Below are 16,520 nucleotides of genomic sequence, written 5' to 3'. Positions count from 1 at the left end.
AGGAATTCCTTCCATGTGCCCTAACTATTTTTTTGCATATAGATTGGCAGTCCTTTAAATGGAAAGACTGAGGTATTTGCATTCATGAAATGTGTGAAGGATGTCCATCACATGGTCATATGTTAATTTGGAAACTTCCTTCATTCAATTGGTCACCCTTTTCTATTGTATGTGGAAGAAATGAATTCTCTCATCACAGCAACTCTTAAACAACAAATAAATGAAATGGGGGAAAGAAGAATTATGATGACTTTTCTGTTTTGCAGGGGGATCAAGGAGACATTGGCCCAAGAGTAAGCACTGTTCCTAACTATGAACATTTTTAAAGCTTATGTTAGAGCCTGGCTTTGATAAGCACAGACAGATGTACTTGCATGTGAAGACGAAACAAGGTGAAAAAGGAAAAATTGTGTGTGCAGCTGCACTTTATCATATTCATCCCACTCCACTTAGGTTTCTCTATCTCCTCTTTTGTTCTTCCTCCATCACTTTTTTTTTTATTGTCAGCTTACAAAGATCTCTAATGATGTCTATAATGAAAACAAATTAATTGGAAGAAGAGGATGACTATGATAACTCAGGAGGAAATTTGGTGCCTTAAATTCTTGGCATGTATTAGAAAATCGAAGCCCAAATTTAAGATGATTCTCAGCTGAATGAGATATTTTTTTTAAAAGGCAGAAAAAGAGCATAGGGCAATGAGGAAATTGATAGTGAACTTGTTTCATCTTTCCTTTTCTTGGTCCTCATCCATATGGAAGACTGCCTCATTAAACTATAAAAGTTAGAATTTAATAAACCTTTCTTAACGTCATACAAGCTAGCATATGGGCATCCTTCCTCTGACTCATTTTCTTTCTACTTAATTTTAATGGAGTGGGACTGAGTTCAGCTGTAATATATACATGTCCACAACAGGATTTCCACTTCCAGTGAACTGAAGAGATGCATCTTTTTTTGTTGTTGTTTCTAGGCAAAGCATTGTTCTATTTCCCACCCCCCACTCCTCAGGGATTTGCAATCAACTTTATTAAGTGTCTTCTTGTGCATTTGTATGAGGTAGAGACAAAAACAAACAAAACAAAAAGCCTGAAATGAAGTGTTCTGGAAATTAGTTCAAAGAATATTGTTTTTAAACTTGAGAGTAGTGAAATTGAGCAGGCAACAACTGATAAATAGGACCAGGAGCTTAATCACAGCAGCTTAGATTTTACAGCAAGTAAAATAATGAATGCTTTTATGGGAAATTATAAAATGGACAGGCCAAACCTAGCCAGCCTATGGGTCAACCCTTCACCTGAAGGCTCCATTTGGATTCTGGGGATCTATGCGTCTGTTTTAAAATAAGTTTCTAGCCTCCATGAACAAAGACATTTGCTTGAAAATGTGGTAGCAAAAACCAAAGCAAGTTGAAAGAGCAGTCCAAATTCTTTTTTTTCTAATGTCACAGTTTTTGTATTTAAGGATTGCAGTTTTGGAATAGTAATAGTCACAGTTATTTATCCATAGTAGGGATGTTTTCGTGGGAGAGGTGAAAAATAGGCAAAAGAACTGTTTAAAAAATTTCCCCAAGCTTTTATCATTATTAAATGGCAATTATTTATTGCTGGAACTCCGCTGCTTGTGCTTTTAAAAGGTTTGCTGTCATTAATAAAATCAATAAACGTAATCCATACTCAAATACAGCACAAGCAGGAATCTAGAAATGAAACTAAGCATGAGTCCCTCCAGGTGACAAAGACCTCACAGAATGTCAAACATATAATATGCATATAGGTATGATATTGCATTTATTCCATTCAGAGAACATTGATCCCATTTCATAGCTGAAGAACACTGAGGCACATGAAGACATGCCTGGTTCAATATTGGCTAGTGAATTCAAGGTACAGAATCCTGCTGCTGTTATGCCCAAAGTGGCTGCCATGGAGAACAGCCTTTGCAGCTACTAGGGAATGGAGAAGCCTGGCATTTGGCTTCAGCATGCGCATGCATGCTGTGCCAATGCTGCAGATTGATTCTGTATCATCTCCTGTGAGGGCAGCCATATAGCTGAGTAATCCGGGAATATGCTAGACATTAGATCAGCCTTTGCCATCCTGATACCCTTCTCATATGCCATCAAATCAGTACAGTGTAGGTGAAAAAACCTGTCAGCAAGGCCAGTGAATCAATGAGCACTGAAAAAACACTGATGAGATTCTAGAACCTTCTAACTTTATAATTGAGAATGTTATGGAGGCCCTTGATCATAGGAAGTACAGTATACCCTATGTGTAATCTTTTTAAGCTAATATAACTACTTTGAAAAAAAATAGGAATTCCTTTTTCAAACTACACAATACTCACTGTGATGCAAACTACTGTGAAATATATTCTGTAGGGGAAATGTTTCCTGTACGTTATCAGAAGTAGGACAGCACACTTTATATTATGATATTGCTCTGTTTCACGTGGCAAATTATATCTGGATGCACCTCATAAAGTAGGATTTAGAGGCTTTCATGCTCAAACTATCTATGTAGGGAATCTTGTGCTATTTTATGAACAAAACCATATCCTGAGACAAGATTATACCTGAAAGAGTAGTAAGGAAAAGGTGTGTGGTGACTGGTGATGCCTGATATCTGTTCCTAGAAGAGAGTTGTCACCATTAAATATAAACCATTGAATGGAGACCATTCGGAAATATGTTACGTTTTAAAAAGATGGAAAACGTTGCAAGCAGTCCCCAGATGTTATCAATTACGCATGAAAGCAGTCTGCATTTAGAAGCATTCATGTTATGAAATATGTTCATGCCCCAGTTTCTCAAATGCGTTGTATCCCTTGGGGAAACTGAGCTCCAGTCGCTCAGCAGGATCATCAAGTAATCAGATTATGGTACTAACTGTTTGTGATTTTCTCTCTCTCTCTCTCTCTCTCTCTCACACACACACACAGACACAAATGTTAATGATTCTGGATGTTTAGGACATTTATTTGGCTCCTCAGTCCTTCTGTTTTCTCTTCCAATTCCTGGGACCTTTCCTGTGACACCACCTGGCCTCAATTATCTTTACTTCCTTAACTTGAGCAATATCTTTTCTTTAGCCTCAGTGATAGACTTTATTTCCTAAAGTTGTTTCCTGGTTTATATGGGAGGATACATTATTTCAGATTACATGTTCTGTGGTGGCAGTAAAGAAAAAACAATCAGCAGCTGCTAATGCCTCTGAAAGAAGGAGTTGTCTTAATAGGGGTTTTTTTTAGAGACAGGGTAATAATTTAATTAAAATGGAAATTGCATAATTTTCTTTGAGCGCATCCTGTTCTGAAACTATGCATTAAGCTTGAGTAGTAGTAGCTTAATGCATCTATTCTGTTTGACAACATCTTTCTCATGGAAAAACATGGTGCCAGTATTCTTTTCCCAGTTCAAAATTACAGTTATTTTTAAAGAATTAGCTCAGACTTTCCCAAAATGTATTTCTTTTAATTTAACTGAAACTGAAACAATTATGTTTGAATCTGTTTCATCAATCATGCATTTTGCATGATCTGCTTGCATACAATTCCCCAAGCATTTTCAGTTGCTTTCAAAGCAAAACGAAAGAAATTCAGGCTCGTAAATTTTCAAGAAGACAGTGGTGAAGGACAACAGTATGCTTTTTTTTAAAAAAAAAATATTATTCTTTTTAATATCCATTTTTCCCATCCTGAAGGAATCATTCAAAGTGCTTAACAAGCAAGCAAAACACACACCAAAAAAATAATAATGTCTTAATTAAAATGCATGAGCAACCCTAACAGACTTAAGAACATCAAAAACAGAAAAGTCAAAAGACTAGAACTAGGGTTGCCATATATCTATAATTTCCCTAGACATATATGGAATACTGCAGTCAGCAGCAGTGTCTGGGCATAAATCAGAAAAAAAATGTCCAGGAAAATCTGGGTGTATGGCAACCCATGTTGACAGTGCCATTTTTGCTGATTTTGCATAAAAATAGCTCAAAAACGGCAAATTCTTTTTGGCGATTTTGCCAAAAAAGTTCAACACTGGGCAAAAAACATCCCATCTTTGTAGTCCAGCTTGTTTTCACAGTGGTGAACCAGATGCTTCTGAGAAGCCCACTAGCAGGACATGAAAGCAGCAACTCTCCACTGTTTTTGTATCTCAGAACAGTGCTTCAGAACACGAAATTAAGTGTCTTCTGCTGAAATTTGATAGGGCTTTTTAATGAGACTGAATTTCTGGTTGAAGCACACAGCATTTGCAACAAATGGAGAGGATTGTTGCTGTACTGTTGTTTTGCAAAACTCGGTACTCGGTCAAGTTCCACAGTTTGTCCTGTTGCTGACTAGCTTTTACTGAATTTTGATAAATATGCCTGCGCACAGAAACAAGCAAGGAGCTGATAATAAATATACCACATGTTCTTGACAGTTACTGCAGTATACTTAATAAAAGTAAAAAGAAATGGGGAAACTGTTTAGAATGGGTAGTTAAAAAACTAGCAATGATACCATTGTTATCTATGTACTAAATCAAATCAAAATGAATGTATAAGACATTTACTAGGAAACAAGATAATCAGTGTATGCAAAAATACATTCAGGGGGAACAGTGAAGTATTTGCAACCCATAGCTATGTATTTCCAAAAAGTCAGTGATATATTGGGCATTGACTATGATTGAAATTCCTTCTCCCAGTTCTCTAGAGGAACCTTCCCCAACCTGGTGCCCTCCAGACATTTTTGGAGTACATCATCCCTGGTCTTTGACCATGCCGGCCACTGCTGATAAGGATAGGAGCCCACAGCATCTGAAGAACACAAAGTTGAGGAAAGCTACCCTAGAATAAAGCAGTTGCTGCCCTCTGTTGTTTTAGTGTTGTTCAGAACAAGAACCAAGGTTCTGCTACGCTGTCGTGAGTCCTCTCTGTTGTCAAAGTAGTTAGAAATAGGATGTGGAAAGAAAGTGGGTTCTACTCTCATTAAGTCATGCAACCGTTTTACTTAAAATCATGACCATTTGTTTCCAAGAGTGTTGCAGATTGTCTTTGCTCAGCCCTGGGCCACATGAGTTGTTTTCTACAAAAACAACTTAATTTTTTTCAAATTTCTTTTCCAAGAGGTGCTTCTTATTTGGTGTTGCTAGCAGTTATACCAAAACAAATGCGTAGATCTCGCATGTTGATCTGTCCTTCAGCTAAGATTTTAATCGTTCGTGTACTCAACTAAAACAATTTACATGCAGTTCAATGAGACTTGCCTCAGGACAGAGGATGAGGATATGAAAATGGTACATCTGTGTTGCAGATGCTACATGCAACTTACGACTTTGCAGACAACCCTCAACCAAACTCATGGAAGCACTGGTAGTTCTTCCATGGTAGTAGACAGTTCCCTCCCCCCACCCCCGTCCTTTTATCGAACAGGGGAGCAATGCTTCTGGTATCCAGTTCTGTAATCTGGTCCACATTCCACGTCTAACTTAATTACATTTTAGGACTAAATTGCTTGACTCCAGGGTATTTATATGCTGTTGGCAGGGGGGGACAACATTTGATACATGTAATGATACTATATGAATTAGATTTTTTTTAATCCCATTTGATTTTTCTTTCTTTTATGAGGAAGATGAGCTTTACAGAAAGCGCCCATAACCATATACAGAAATTATCTCCTTTCTAGTACATCAAGCAGATGAATTGAGTTTACTTGGCTGTCAGGCCTTAGCCTTATCCAAACGGGTTGACTGGCAAAGCAGTCAGGCTCATGCTTTTCTATATTTAAACCACTTGTAAGTATGTACAGTAACTCAAGTTACACTTTATTTTAGGGCTTAACATACTTGGATAGAAATGAGATTTACTGTGGCTGACAGGTTGGCATACAGCCCTGTGAATGGTTTTACAGTTTAGCTCAAATCTCAAATACAAAGATCATGTAGTAGAATCCTAGGAATGCTTACTCTGAAGTAAGTACCACTGTATTCAATGGGGCTTGCTTTCAAGTAAGCTTATTTAGAATTTCAGCTTCATATAGTTAAACAGACACTCGGGTCACTTTCAAAATCCTAATATGAGAGTAGAAAAGTTTGAAAATTGAATATTTAAACATCTCTACTCAAAATGGAAAACATGAACTCCCAAATGGTTAAGGTATGCCAGCAATAGAAAGCTGGAATTTGTCTAGATTCTTCCTTAGTGGGTATATATATCAGTTGCCAGGGAACACACGTGTCTATAAAATCACCGTTGCTGAAGTGATAGCAATTCTTGCCCTTTAAAGAAATGTTGAAAAATATCTTAAACTATGTCCTGTGAAGCTGAGGAATTAGTAAGATTCCCCACCCACCGCCACTGCCGTCATTATTTTGTAGTTCTGAAGTCTGTGATGCTGACCTAATGGAAAGCTGTACATTCTGATACTACCTATACAGCTATTGAACAATGCGTCTTAAATCTATTGTTGCTGTTCCATTTATTATTTCACCTTGTGATACCAATTGTTTGTTCCATACTGGGCTCCCTCTCATATATTATGCTGATTGAATCATTTTTCTCTACCATCATAACATTTGTCTTGACCTCTTTGTCTTTCCTGCCACACATTGACTAGATGGCTTTCCCTCGCCTCAGTCATGGATTTCTCTCTGACCAGCCTATTTTTAGCCGACGTATCCTTAAGGTAGAATCGCTTTTAATCTTCTGGCTTGCTGTGTTTTATTGTGAGGTTGCTTTTTAAACACTTTTCTAATTTATGATCTGATAATGCCTCCTTCATTTCCATTCTTTCGTTCTCCTGTTCTGTTCTTTTACAATCTAACAACCACCACCACCCCCAACAGTTTTACATTATATACAAAATGGAGCAATTGCCATGACAACTAGAAACTGAGTTTTCCCCCCGCCATTGCAACAGTGCCAAAAATAATAATAGAAACATTCACAGGTAAACATCAACTAATGAGACAATTTAAAGCAGTCATCCCATTAACTTTGAGCAAATTACTCAGCCTCATCGTGTTGACAGGATTTCACATTTGCTTTCATGAAAGCAACATTCTTTGTCATCTACACAATCAAAGTCATGCTGAATGTCATGATGACTAGTAGACTTTCCCAAAGATAAATTCTTAAATCTAATTTTCCCCTGGCCAGAATTGCATTCTCTCAATTACAATATTGAGCCAGTTTCCCTGAAAATCTGAATCTAAGGATAGGTTAATAGAAAATTGTACAGTGTTTCTGTTCTCACAAGCAGCAGAGCCCTCTTCAGGCATTAACATATTATTGCCTGAAAAAGGAACACTGAATAGAGTTGGGATGCACACTTTTAGCCCATCCCCCAGAGCCATGTGACTTTCAGACCATAGAATTGTTTACAGCGGACATCTGCATCTGGGTGCCTTATGCATTTAAAGGCTCCTTGTGCAAGTGGGAACCCGGATCATCTCGCTTGCGTTGATAGCCTTTACACAAGGCTCCCAAAGTATGCTATAAACACACAAAGAGCCAGAGCTGTTACATGGTTCCAGGAGCGAGACAAAACACATGTCCCTGAAGCCCTGTTAGTGTTTACCTCTAACGGGAAACTGGCATCTATCTATCTATCAACTGGTGGGTTGCAACAGGAGCACTACCACCATGCAAATATATGATAAAATATTAAGAAATGGGTCCCCAGATGCCAGATTGGGTTAAAAGTAGGTCCTGGATCTAAAAAAGTAATTCTTGTATTCTGTGTTGAAAACTTTCAATAAAAATTCAGACAAATGATGATAGATAGATAGATAGATAGATGATTAGATAGATAGATAGATAGATAGATAGATAGATAGATAGATAGATGATAGATAGATAGATTAGATAGATGATAGATGATAGATGATAGATAGATAGATGATAGATAGATAGATAGATAGATAGATGATAGATAGATAGATAGATAGATAGATAGATAGATAGATGATAGATAGATAGATAGATAGATAGATGATAGATAGATAGATAGATAGATGATAGATAGATAGATAGATAGATGATAGATAGATAGATAGATAGATAGATAGATAGATAGATAGATAGATAGATATAGATGATAGATTAGATAGATGATAGATGATAAATAGATAGATAGATGATAGATAGATAGATAGATAGATAGATAGATGATAGATAGATAGATAGATAGATAGATAGATAGATGATAGATAGATAGATTAGATAGATGATAGATTAGATAGATAGATGATTGATTGATAGATAGATAGATAGATAGATAGATAGATAGATGATAGATAGATAGATAGATAGATAGATAGATAGATAGATAGATGATAGATAGATAGATAGATAGATAGATAGATAGATGATAGATAGATGATAGATAGATAGATGATAGATAGACTGAAGACACCTGAGTTTAGAGTGACCTATCTAGGTTCACTACTATATGTACAGAGTTCCACACACAATACAGAATACATAAGTGATATGGTCCCTGCACACAAGATTTGCTTAAAAACGGCAAATTTGTCAAGGACCATTCTTTCTGATTTATTGGATGCAGAGCATTTAAAGACAGCCTCTGATTTTGAAATGTTGTTCTTTCAGGATTATAGCTGGAGGATGCCTGCATATTTTGTGAATAAAAATATGTTGGTGTATAAAAGAAATGATAATAAATAATAATATACTGAGAAATTTTATAGAGCTAGGTCCATTTGTTTTTATCTTGTACTCATATCATTGCTCAGTGAGGGAATTTTCTGAACTGGACCTTGGTAGTATGGCTTTCTGAACTGGAATGTAGAATGGCTTTCACTGTTAGGTTTTTGATTTATAGCAGGATGACTTTAAGTACAAGTCTGTCACTGGAGACATCCTGCCCAGATGTTATAAAGAGCTTTATAATCCACCCTTATCATGGGGGGTTTCAGTGCTGCTTCCATATGTTCAAGCAGACCAGTTCTAGATGCTGAGCTCTTCACCCCAACTTACCCACAGTAGATCATAACCCCAGGAACATTAATGTTAATAGGCAGCCATGGTCATCTAAATGATAGATCTTGGAGACCTGGTGTCAATTCTCTGCTTTAGCCAGAAGCTCTCTGAAATAAATCATTCTCTTGGCTTTAGTAAAAATGAAATAAGTGTGACCTGCCTCAGAAATAGGGTCTGTATGCTCTGTACATGAAACAAAGGTTAAGTGTAGAATTCATGATCAGAGATGAAATACCTGGCTATGGTTTGTTGCAAGTCCTTTTGTAAACTAGCTTAACATATAAAAAGCTGCTTGTCGTTTAAGGATAAAAGTCTTCTTATTTGAAAACAGAAAATAAAAAGCTCTGCTGCTCACACAGTTGCATAATTCTGTAGACTGTGACCAGATTACTATTGCACTTATTACATAATTGGTGTACTTATTATACAACCAAAATTATATCTGTTTTGAGTCTTCTCTTGTGTTCACTAGATGTTGATAATAAATGTACACGCTCCATGAGCATGGTGTGCAATGTATGCTAGCATTCTACATCTGTGTGTATTCTTGCTGTGACATCCAACCCTTTCTCCTTTATAATCAATGATTTGTGTTTTTTACAGAATGCATTAAAATGTTGTAAAAAAAAAATCAGAAAGTTACTAGATTCCTCCTCCCCCCCAAGATAATAAATTAGGTATGATCTAAAGACACATGATGCAACAAATTTGCCGAAGCTAAGCAAGCCTGGATTTGGTCAATACCTGGATGGGAGAATACCTTTGAACCCTACATAAAAATCAATTCCATTTATGTCTGTGAAAGAAAGGCTGGATATAAATGTAATAATTACAGTAATTCTGGCATCTTCTAGATGCCAGAACTCTTAAGTTATCCATGTAAAAATAAACTGGAATGCTAATTTTGAGGTTTAGCATTTTTGGATATTTTAAAGATTTGCTTTACTATATGTATACTCAGATAAAGAATCTAGTTCTGCAAATGTTGTTTTACAAGCATAATCCGGGTGCTAGTTTTCTCTCTTACTTTCTCGCGATAGTACTGTGGTATTTAAAGAACTGGGGTTCATTTTTAGTTGCTTTACCTGTTTCTAATTGGAAGAGAAAAGACCTTTCACTAATCCTTTCTCAAAACTAGGCGGTATCGGAGTCCAATGTCTGCAAGCAGAAACAGAATACGCCATTCTGCACCATGCAGTCACACAAATTGGACACAGATGAGTTAGAAATACTAATTACCAATATTTGTGATTAGATTAATTGTTTGGAAGAATAAAACAAACACCAAGAAACCTTAGGCATAAATTTCTTCCCTTTCAGTAAGTTTATGTACCATAGAAAGGTCAGTCAGTTTGCAGGCTCAAGGTTTTATCTTTAAACTCAAACATACTGATTCCCTGACCATGTATCCTGTTTTCTTTCTTTCCTTCTCTCATTTTGCTATGCAGTGAGTTTGCAGGCACAGTCCACCCATAAGGACTTTGTTTTTCTTTTTTTTTCACATTGCGATGTTTTGTCTAAACTTCTTATAGGGGGATCAAGGTAATGATGGCGCTGCTGGTCCGCCAGGTCCTCCTGGACAGCCGGGTGCAAGAGGGCCCCCTGGAGACACGGGAAAAGATGGCCCAAGGGGACCCCCAGGCCTTCCTGTAAGGCGTAGTTATTAGCTAAGATAACTGTTGAAAACTAAAATGCATGTTTTGCGGGGATATCCTGCTCATGAATGCATTTCAACTATAAGTTCCTGAGCCTCAAACTCAGATGTATCAGGGTAATAGAGGGAGGATACAGGCATTTTTGAGTAAAGAGTAAGAGCAAAGGGAAATCACTCTTCAATATCTTAAAACCAGAGGCAGAACTCGTCTTCAAACTGTTTGCGTTGAGCAGGGATGATAATCTAGTCAACAAAGCTTTGTGGTGGCGGCTTGCCTTGGAATGGTTATCTTGCATTTTGCAATGAGCACTAATATTTTGACAATTTGGCTTGTAGATTCTAGCAATATGGCAGGCTTTTAGGTTTTATCAACATTCGAGTTTCCCTTGCTGCTGCTGCAGCAATCTCTTTTGGCAGTGCCCATGGGATTGTTCTGTAGGGCAAGCGGTAGTTGTGTCATTAAAAAGGTCTTCACACTAGCCTTTTATTAACTAGCCATTCATACTCAGTCCTTAGTCATTAAATTAATCACTAAATCCCCTACTGTTGAATTAGGAGACTTAACAGTTATTACCTACCAATCAAAGATAACTGAGATGAGATACAGTATATGTGTTCAATGTAAATCCATAATAAATAGATCCATAGCATACCTGTATGTATTTTCACTTTATTAATAACACTAATCTAAATCATCAAGACATGGCAACATTTCTATGTTACCTAAGTCAATGAAATAACTTAAATAACGCAATCTCCTTAAGCTTCTCTTCTTCACTGTTGTGCTTTTTAGGTGGGAGGGGAGCATTTTGAAGAAGTAATTTTAGAAATGCATTCATTGTCTCTTTATTTAAATAACTTTGATTTGTGTTCCTTTAGGGTGAGAAAGGACAACCTGGAGAAGCTGGTATCATGGTTAGTATGCAATCTATGGTATTAAAACATATCCTAATGGATTGATTTCACATATTAAGCATGAGACGTTTGCCTAGCCTACCTCAGATGTGTTCCTCTTCCTCTTTCTGCTCTATAATAGTTTTATACAGCTCCTTTCCTTGACTATGCTTTGGCCATCTAATCACTACCCCTAAATACATGACTACCATCTGTGCCACGTTGAGTTTAGAACAATTGTCAGGCTTAATTGTCCAGGGCTTTGAAACAGTCAGGGTCTCACCTGTTATTAAGAGTCAGCTTTCTGTACTGCACCATCAGAAAAAATAAGGTGAGCCTCTTTCCCAAAGCATTTTTTCATTCTCTTCCGTCTTTTGTTGTCCTACAAACATTTCGCATAAGCTCTTTTGTCAGGACTTATTTAGGTTATTTCTTTACATTGATATTGTAATTTTTTTTAATTGCTACATTCACTGACTGTGGGCATGAGAACTACAGGTGCCAAAACCTAGACTATCAAAAGACTTGCTGACCTCTTTTTAAGTGTCAGAACATTTGTAATGAGATCCCATGCTAGCAAACTTAACTCCCAAGTGTGTTTCATCATAGGAGAAATACCCATTTCCACTTCTGCATCCTGTGCATGCTACTGCATGGATGACCCACTGCCCTTTCACAAGCCTTTCAAGGGTACTATATTTACAGCATCTTGATGTAAAAGATCACGGGCCATGAGTAAAAATTTTATTTATTTTTATTTTTATTTATTAAATTTATATACCACTCTTCGTTTGAGGATCACAGCACGGTTTACAGTTTAAACACACAAAAATACATAACATAATAACAAATAAAACAACACCACCTCACAGAGAGATTTTAAAAGGCCATAGGTTGTTTAATTAGGCAAAGGCCTGGAAGAAGAGGAATGTTTCCACATGGCTGCTAAAGATATGTGGGTGGTTTGTGGTATATTCTCAGAAGCTCTCTTCCCACTGTGTGCCCCCACTGTCCCCAACCCCACCACCAATAGGCTAGAACCCCCCAGAACAGCGTGTGAGCAGAGGAGAGGGAGATTGTTATAGCAGGCGAGCAGAAATGCTCGTGCTGACAGAGCAATCTCCTTAGCTCTAAGCTGAATTATTCCCATTGTGTTTTGAGGACCCACCCTATTCCTGTGACTGTAATTTGTTTTGACTGTTTTTTCTTACTGAATTAAAAAATGCTGAAATCCATCCTGAGACCTGCTGGTGAGGAAAGGGCATAGTGGGTAGATTCAGCTAGTGAGTCCTGTCAGCACAAGGGCTTCTGTTTGTGCAGTGGGGCTTTATCTCTCCCTACCCCAATAATTCACTTTTAAAGCTTGTGGTAAGGAATTCCATAGTTTTAACTATGCATTGTATGAAAAAGTGTTTCCTTTTTCTGAATCTTCCAACATTCAGCTTCGTTGGATTGCCTCAGGTATTGTGTTTCTATTTAAGTTTTGTGACTGGTTACACCCAACAGCCGTTTTATAGAGGTGCCCATGACACTTCCTCTAAACTGCAAATAAATCAACCTTTGGGCCCCAGAAAGATTGACAGCCCAGCAGCATTTTTAATGAGCTTGGCTGCGTATGTTTTTTGAAAACGGTACAATTTTATTTGTAACATTTCCTAGACATTGGGAAAAAAATGTTTTCATTCTTGATCTTTGTATGTCAAACATAACGTTCTTCATTTATTTGTTTTGAAGGGTGAGCCTGGTATTCCAGGAGGAAAAGTAAGTTATTTATGTTTGTTTCTTTCTTTCAAATGCTATTTGCATTCAGACATCATGTTCCCAACCCTATCTGTCTATCTATCTATCTATCTATCTATCATCTATCTATCTATCTATCTATCAATCATCTATCTATTTCCACCTCACAACTCAGTTATCACAACAAAGTCACAAAATATCTCCAACTTGAAAGTAAAATAACATGGCAGTTAAAACTACTAAACACATTTAAAATAAGCATTTTTAAAACAAAAAACAAAAAAAAACCAGCAATACAATAGCACAAAGCAATCCTCTGATCCAGAGCAGACTGTGGTTTGTTTCTTGCCCAGCACAGCAGCAGAATGAGCAAGGGAGGAGCAAAGCTCTTGAGATTTCAGTAGCATCCACCAACATCCCAAACTGCAGGGGAATTGTATAACTTTTGCATTGTAATCAGGGCTAATCACATGGGGCTCACCCATCCATGGATATGATAGATCAAACATTATTCACTCTGTGCTGTTGTATCCCTGAAGCTGATCCAGTACATGAAAGCTTCTGCCATAACAGTCTTTAAGATGCAACAAGACTCTGCCATTCTTGCTGCAAGAAGCAATCACAGCTACCCCTCTAGGAACTGTCCAAATGGAGTGGTTTGCTAATATCTGGACTGGAGTTTTAAGAAGCAAATATCTGTATATATTTCTCCAAGGCAGCTGAGTCAGGGGCAGGATATGTGTGTATTTATTTTGGATTTTGTTAGCTAAAGATCCTTTTCCATATAATGGACCTTAGAAGGGCCACCAAGTAGCTGTGGCCAAGTTGGAAAACACTTTATTATTAATTCATGCTGTTCAGAACTGCACATAACCTATGGCTACAGTATTTTTAGGAAACACGTTTAAGGATTACATTTCAGTGTGTTCCACAGATAATGAGTGATGTCTTCATGATTTAGCCACACTGCAAATAAGACTACTCTGAGCTAATAAATGAAATCTCTCTCTCTCTCTCTTCTGAACAGTTAGAAATTAAGTATTAGAAATTAAATCCCAACTTCTGGATCAAAAATATTTGGCAGTTGCTTTTCTGGTTAGGCTTACAGTGTGAACTGTTGAGCTTCTGCCAGCATTGACCCTGGGAAACTTAATGCACTTTTGTATTTCAGTGTCACCTATGTGTGTTCTATTTCATCAGGGTGATGCTGGAATCCCAGGAGAACCAGGGATTCAAGGGCCAAAGGTAAACTTCCTTTTTGTAGCTCCCCGCCCCCAATCATATATATTATGGGTAACAAAGTAGAATCAATGCAGTATTGGCATACAGGCTGATCATGTTAAATTTCAATCCTAAATATATTTGGTGATTGAGAGTCATATTCTACACTACATAGAGCAAACTGAACCAGAAATTAAAGATTGTTTTCCCCTTTCACTGTGGTCCTATGGGGCTCAACCATTCTTAAAGAATAGCTTGAATAGCCATCAGAACAGCTGTACCATGTTTAAAGACTGTCATTTAGAGCCTGAATTCTTTTTGAAGGATGCTCAATATTTGGAACTTGGGATGAGAGCAAGATTGTAATGTTCACCTTAATTTGTATTAATCTCAGGGAGAACAAGGAAGTATTGGGCCCATAGGCGAGAAGGGCAATGAAGGACTACCAGGGCCAAAGGTAAGCCTTTTCTTGAATGGTACAGTAAAACTGATGAACACCCTTCTTAGAAAATGAGTGTTCTTTGCACTTCTTTTGAATGCTACAGGGAAAACAAGGAAGCATTGGCCCAATGGGAGACAAAGGCATAGACGGTAAACCAGGGCCAAAGGTAAGCAGCGCATGGGAAAGCATAAAAAGACTGGCACTTGCCTTGCTCAAAAACTAAGAGTTTTCCACTCCACCTTTTTTAAACACTACAGGGGGAACCTGGAAGCCCTGGCCCAATGGGAGACAAAGGCATAGATGGTCTACCAGGGCCAAAGGTAAGTGGTGCATGGGAAAGAATAGTAAGACTAGCACCTGGCCTGCTTAAAAGCAGAGAGTTTTCCACTGCACCTCTTTCAAACATTACAGGGAGAACCAGGAAGTGTTGGCCCAATGGGAGAAAAAGGAATAGATGGTCTACCAGGGCCAAAGGTAAGCCTCTTCTTGAATGGTACAGTAAAACTGATGAACACCCTTCTTAGAAAATGAGTGTGTTCTTTGCACTTCTTTTGAATGCTACAGGGAAAACAAGGAAGCGTTGGCCCAATGGGAGACAAAGGAATAGATGGTCTACCAGGGCCAAAGGTAAGGAACACATGGGAATGGATAAAATACTAGCACATGTCTTGTTCAGAAACTGAAATTTTTTCATTGCACCTCTTATAAACACTCCAGGGAGAACCAGGAAGTGTCGGCCCAATGGGAGACAAAGGAATAGATGGTCTTCCAGGGCCAAAGGTAAGCAGTGCATGGGAAAGAATAAAAAAAGCTAGTGCTTGCCTTAGTGAGAAACTGAGAGTTTTCCATTGCACCTTTTTTTAAACACTCCAGGGAGAACCAGGAACTGCTGGCCCAGTAGGGGAGAGAGGCATAGATGGTCTACCAGGGCCAAAGGTAAGCAGTGCATGGGAAAGATTAAAAAGGCTAGTGCTTGCCTTGGTGAGAAACTGAGAGTTTTCCATTGCACCTTCTTAAAACACTACAGGGAGAACCAGGAAGTCCTGGCCCAGTAGGGGAGAGAGGCATAGATGGTCTACCAGGGGCAAAGGTAAGCAGTGCATGAGAAAGGTTAAAAAGGCTAGCACTTTCCTTGGTGAGCAACTGAGAGTTGTCCATTGCACCTCTTTTAAACACTACAGGGAGAACCAGGAAGTCCTGGCCCAGTAGGGGAGAGAGGCATAGATGGTCTACCAGGGCCAATGGTAAGGAGCACATGGGAGTTGATAAAAGACTAGCACATGTCTTGTTAAGAAACAGAGTTTTCCATTGCACCTTTTTTAAAAACACTATAGGGAGAACCAGGAAGTCCTGGCCCAGTAGGGGAGAGAGGCATAGATGGTCTACCAGGGGCAAAGGTAAGCAGTGCATGGGAAAGAATGCTAAGATTAGCACAATCCATGCTTAGAAACTTAGAGTTTCCTATTGCACCTCTTTCAAATAATACAGGGAGAACCAGGAAACATTGGCCCTGTGGGAAAAAGAGGCATGAGTGGTCTACCAGGGCCAAAGGTGGGTATTACATGGGAAAGGA

General features: G+C 38.1%; 1 protein-coding gene across 50 annotated transcripts in view; it reads left to right on the top strand.

Moving 5' to 3' along the window:
• Positions 1-16,520, top strand: part of COL23A1 (collagen type XXIII alpha 1 chain) — a 314,166-nt gene that overhangs the window by 266,319 nt on the left and 31,327 nt on the right. For 12 of the 50 annotated variants that reach the window (XM_081900615.1, XM_081900582.1, XM_081900587.1 and 9 more), the window contains exons 1-16: positions 6,595-6,678; positions 10,529-10,645; positions 11,530-11,565; positions 13,279-13,305; positions 14,485-14,529; positions 14,900-14,962; positions 15,051-15,113; positions 15,205-15,267; positions 15,359-15,421; positions 15,512-15,574; positions 15,665-15,727; positions 15,821-15,883; positions 15,975-16,037; positions 16,129-16,191; positions 16,282-16,344; positions 16,436-16,498. In XM_081900615.1, the coding sequence (XP_081756741.1) occupies positions 6,610-6,678; positions 10,529-10,645; positions 11,530-11,565; positions 13,279-13,305; positions 14,485-14,529; positions 14,900-14,962; positions 15,051-15,113; positions 15,205-15,267; positions 15,359-15,421; positions 15,512-15,574; positions 15,665-15,727; positions 15,821-15,883; positions 15,975-16,037; positions 16,129-16,191; positions 16,282-16,344; positions 16,436-16,498 (987 nt within the window). In that variant the 5' untranslated portion in view covers positions 6,595-6,609. Of the gene's footprint in view, positions 1-266; positions 294-6,594; positions 6,679-10,528; positions 10,646-11,529; positions 11,566-13,278; positions 13,306-14,484; positions 14,530-14,899; positions 14,963-15,050; positions 15,114-15,204; positions 15,272-15,358; positions 15,422-15,511; positions 15,575-15,664; positions 15,728-15,820; positions 15,884-15,974; positions 16,038-16,128; positions 16,192-16,281; positions 16,345-16,435; positions 16,499-16,520 lie in introns of those variants that run through there. The other 38 variants (XM_081900583.1, XM_081900605.1, XM_081900575.1 and 35 more) reach the window with 38 other exon arrangements.

This window comes from Podarcis melisellensis, assembly GCF_964234715.1.
Source record: "Podarcis melisellensis genome assembly, chromosome: 2".
NCBI lineage: Eukaryota > Metazoa > Chordata > Lepidosauria > Squamata > Lacertidae > Podarcis > Podarcis melisellensis.
Note: the sequence above shows the minus strand (reverse complement) of the source record. Positions and strands in the feature narration are given on the sequence as shown.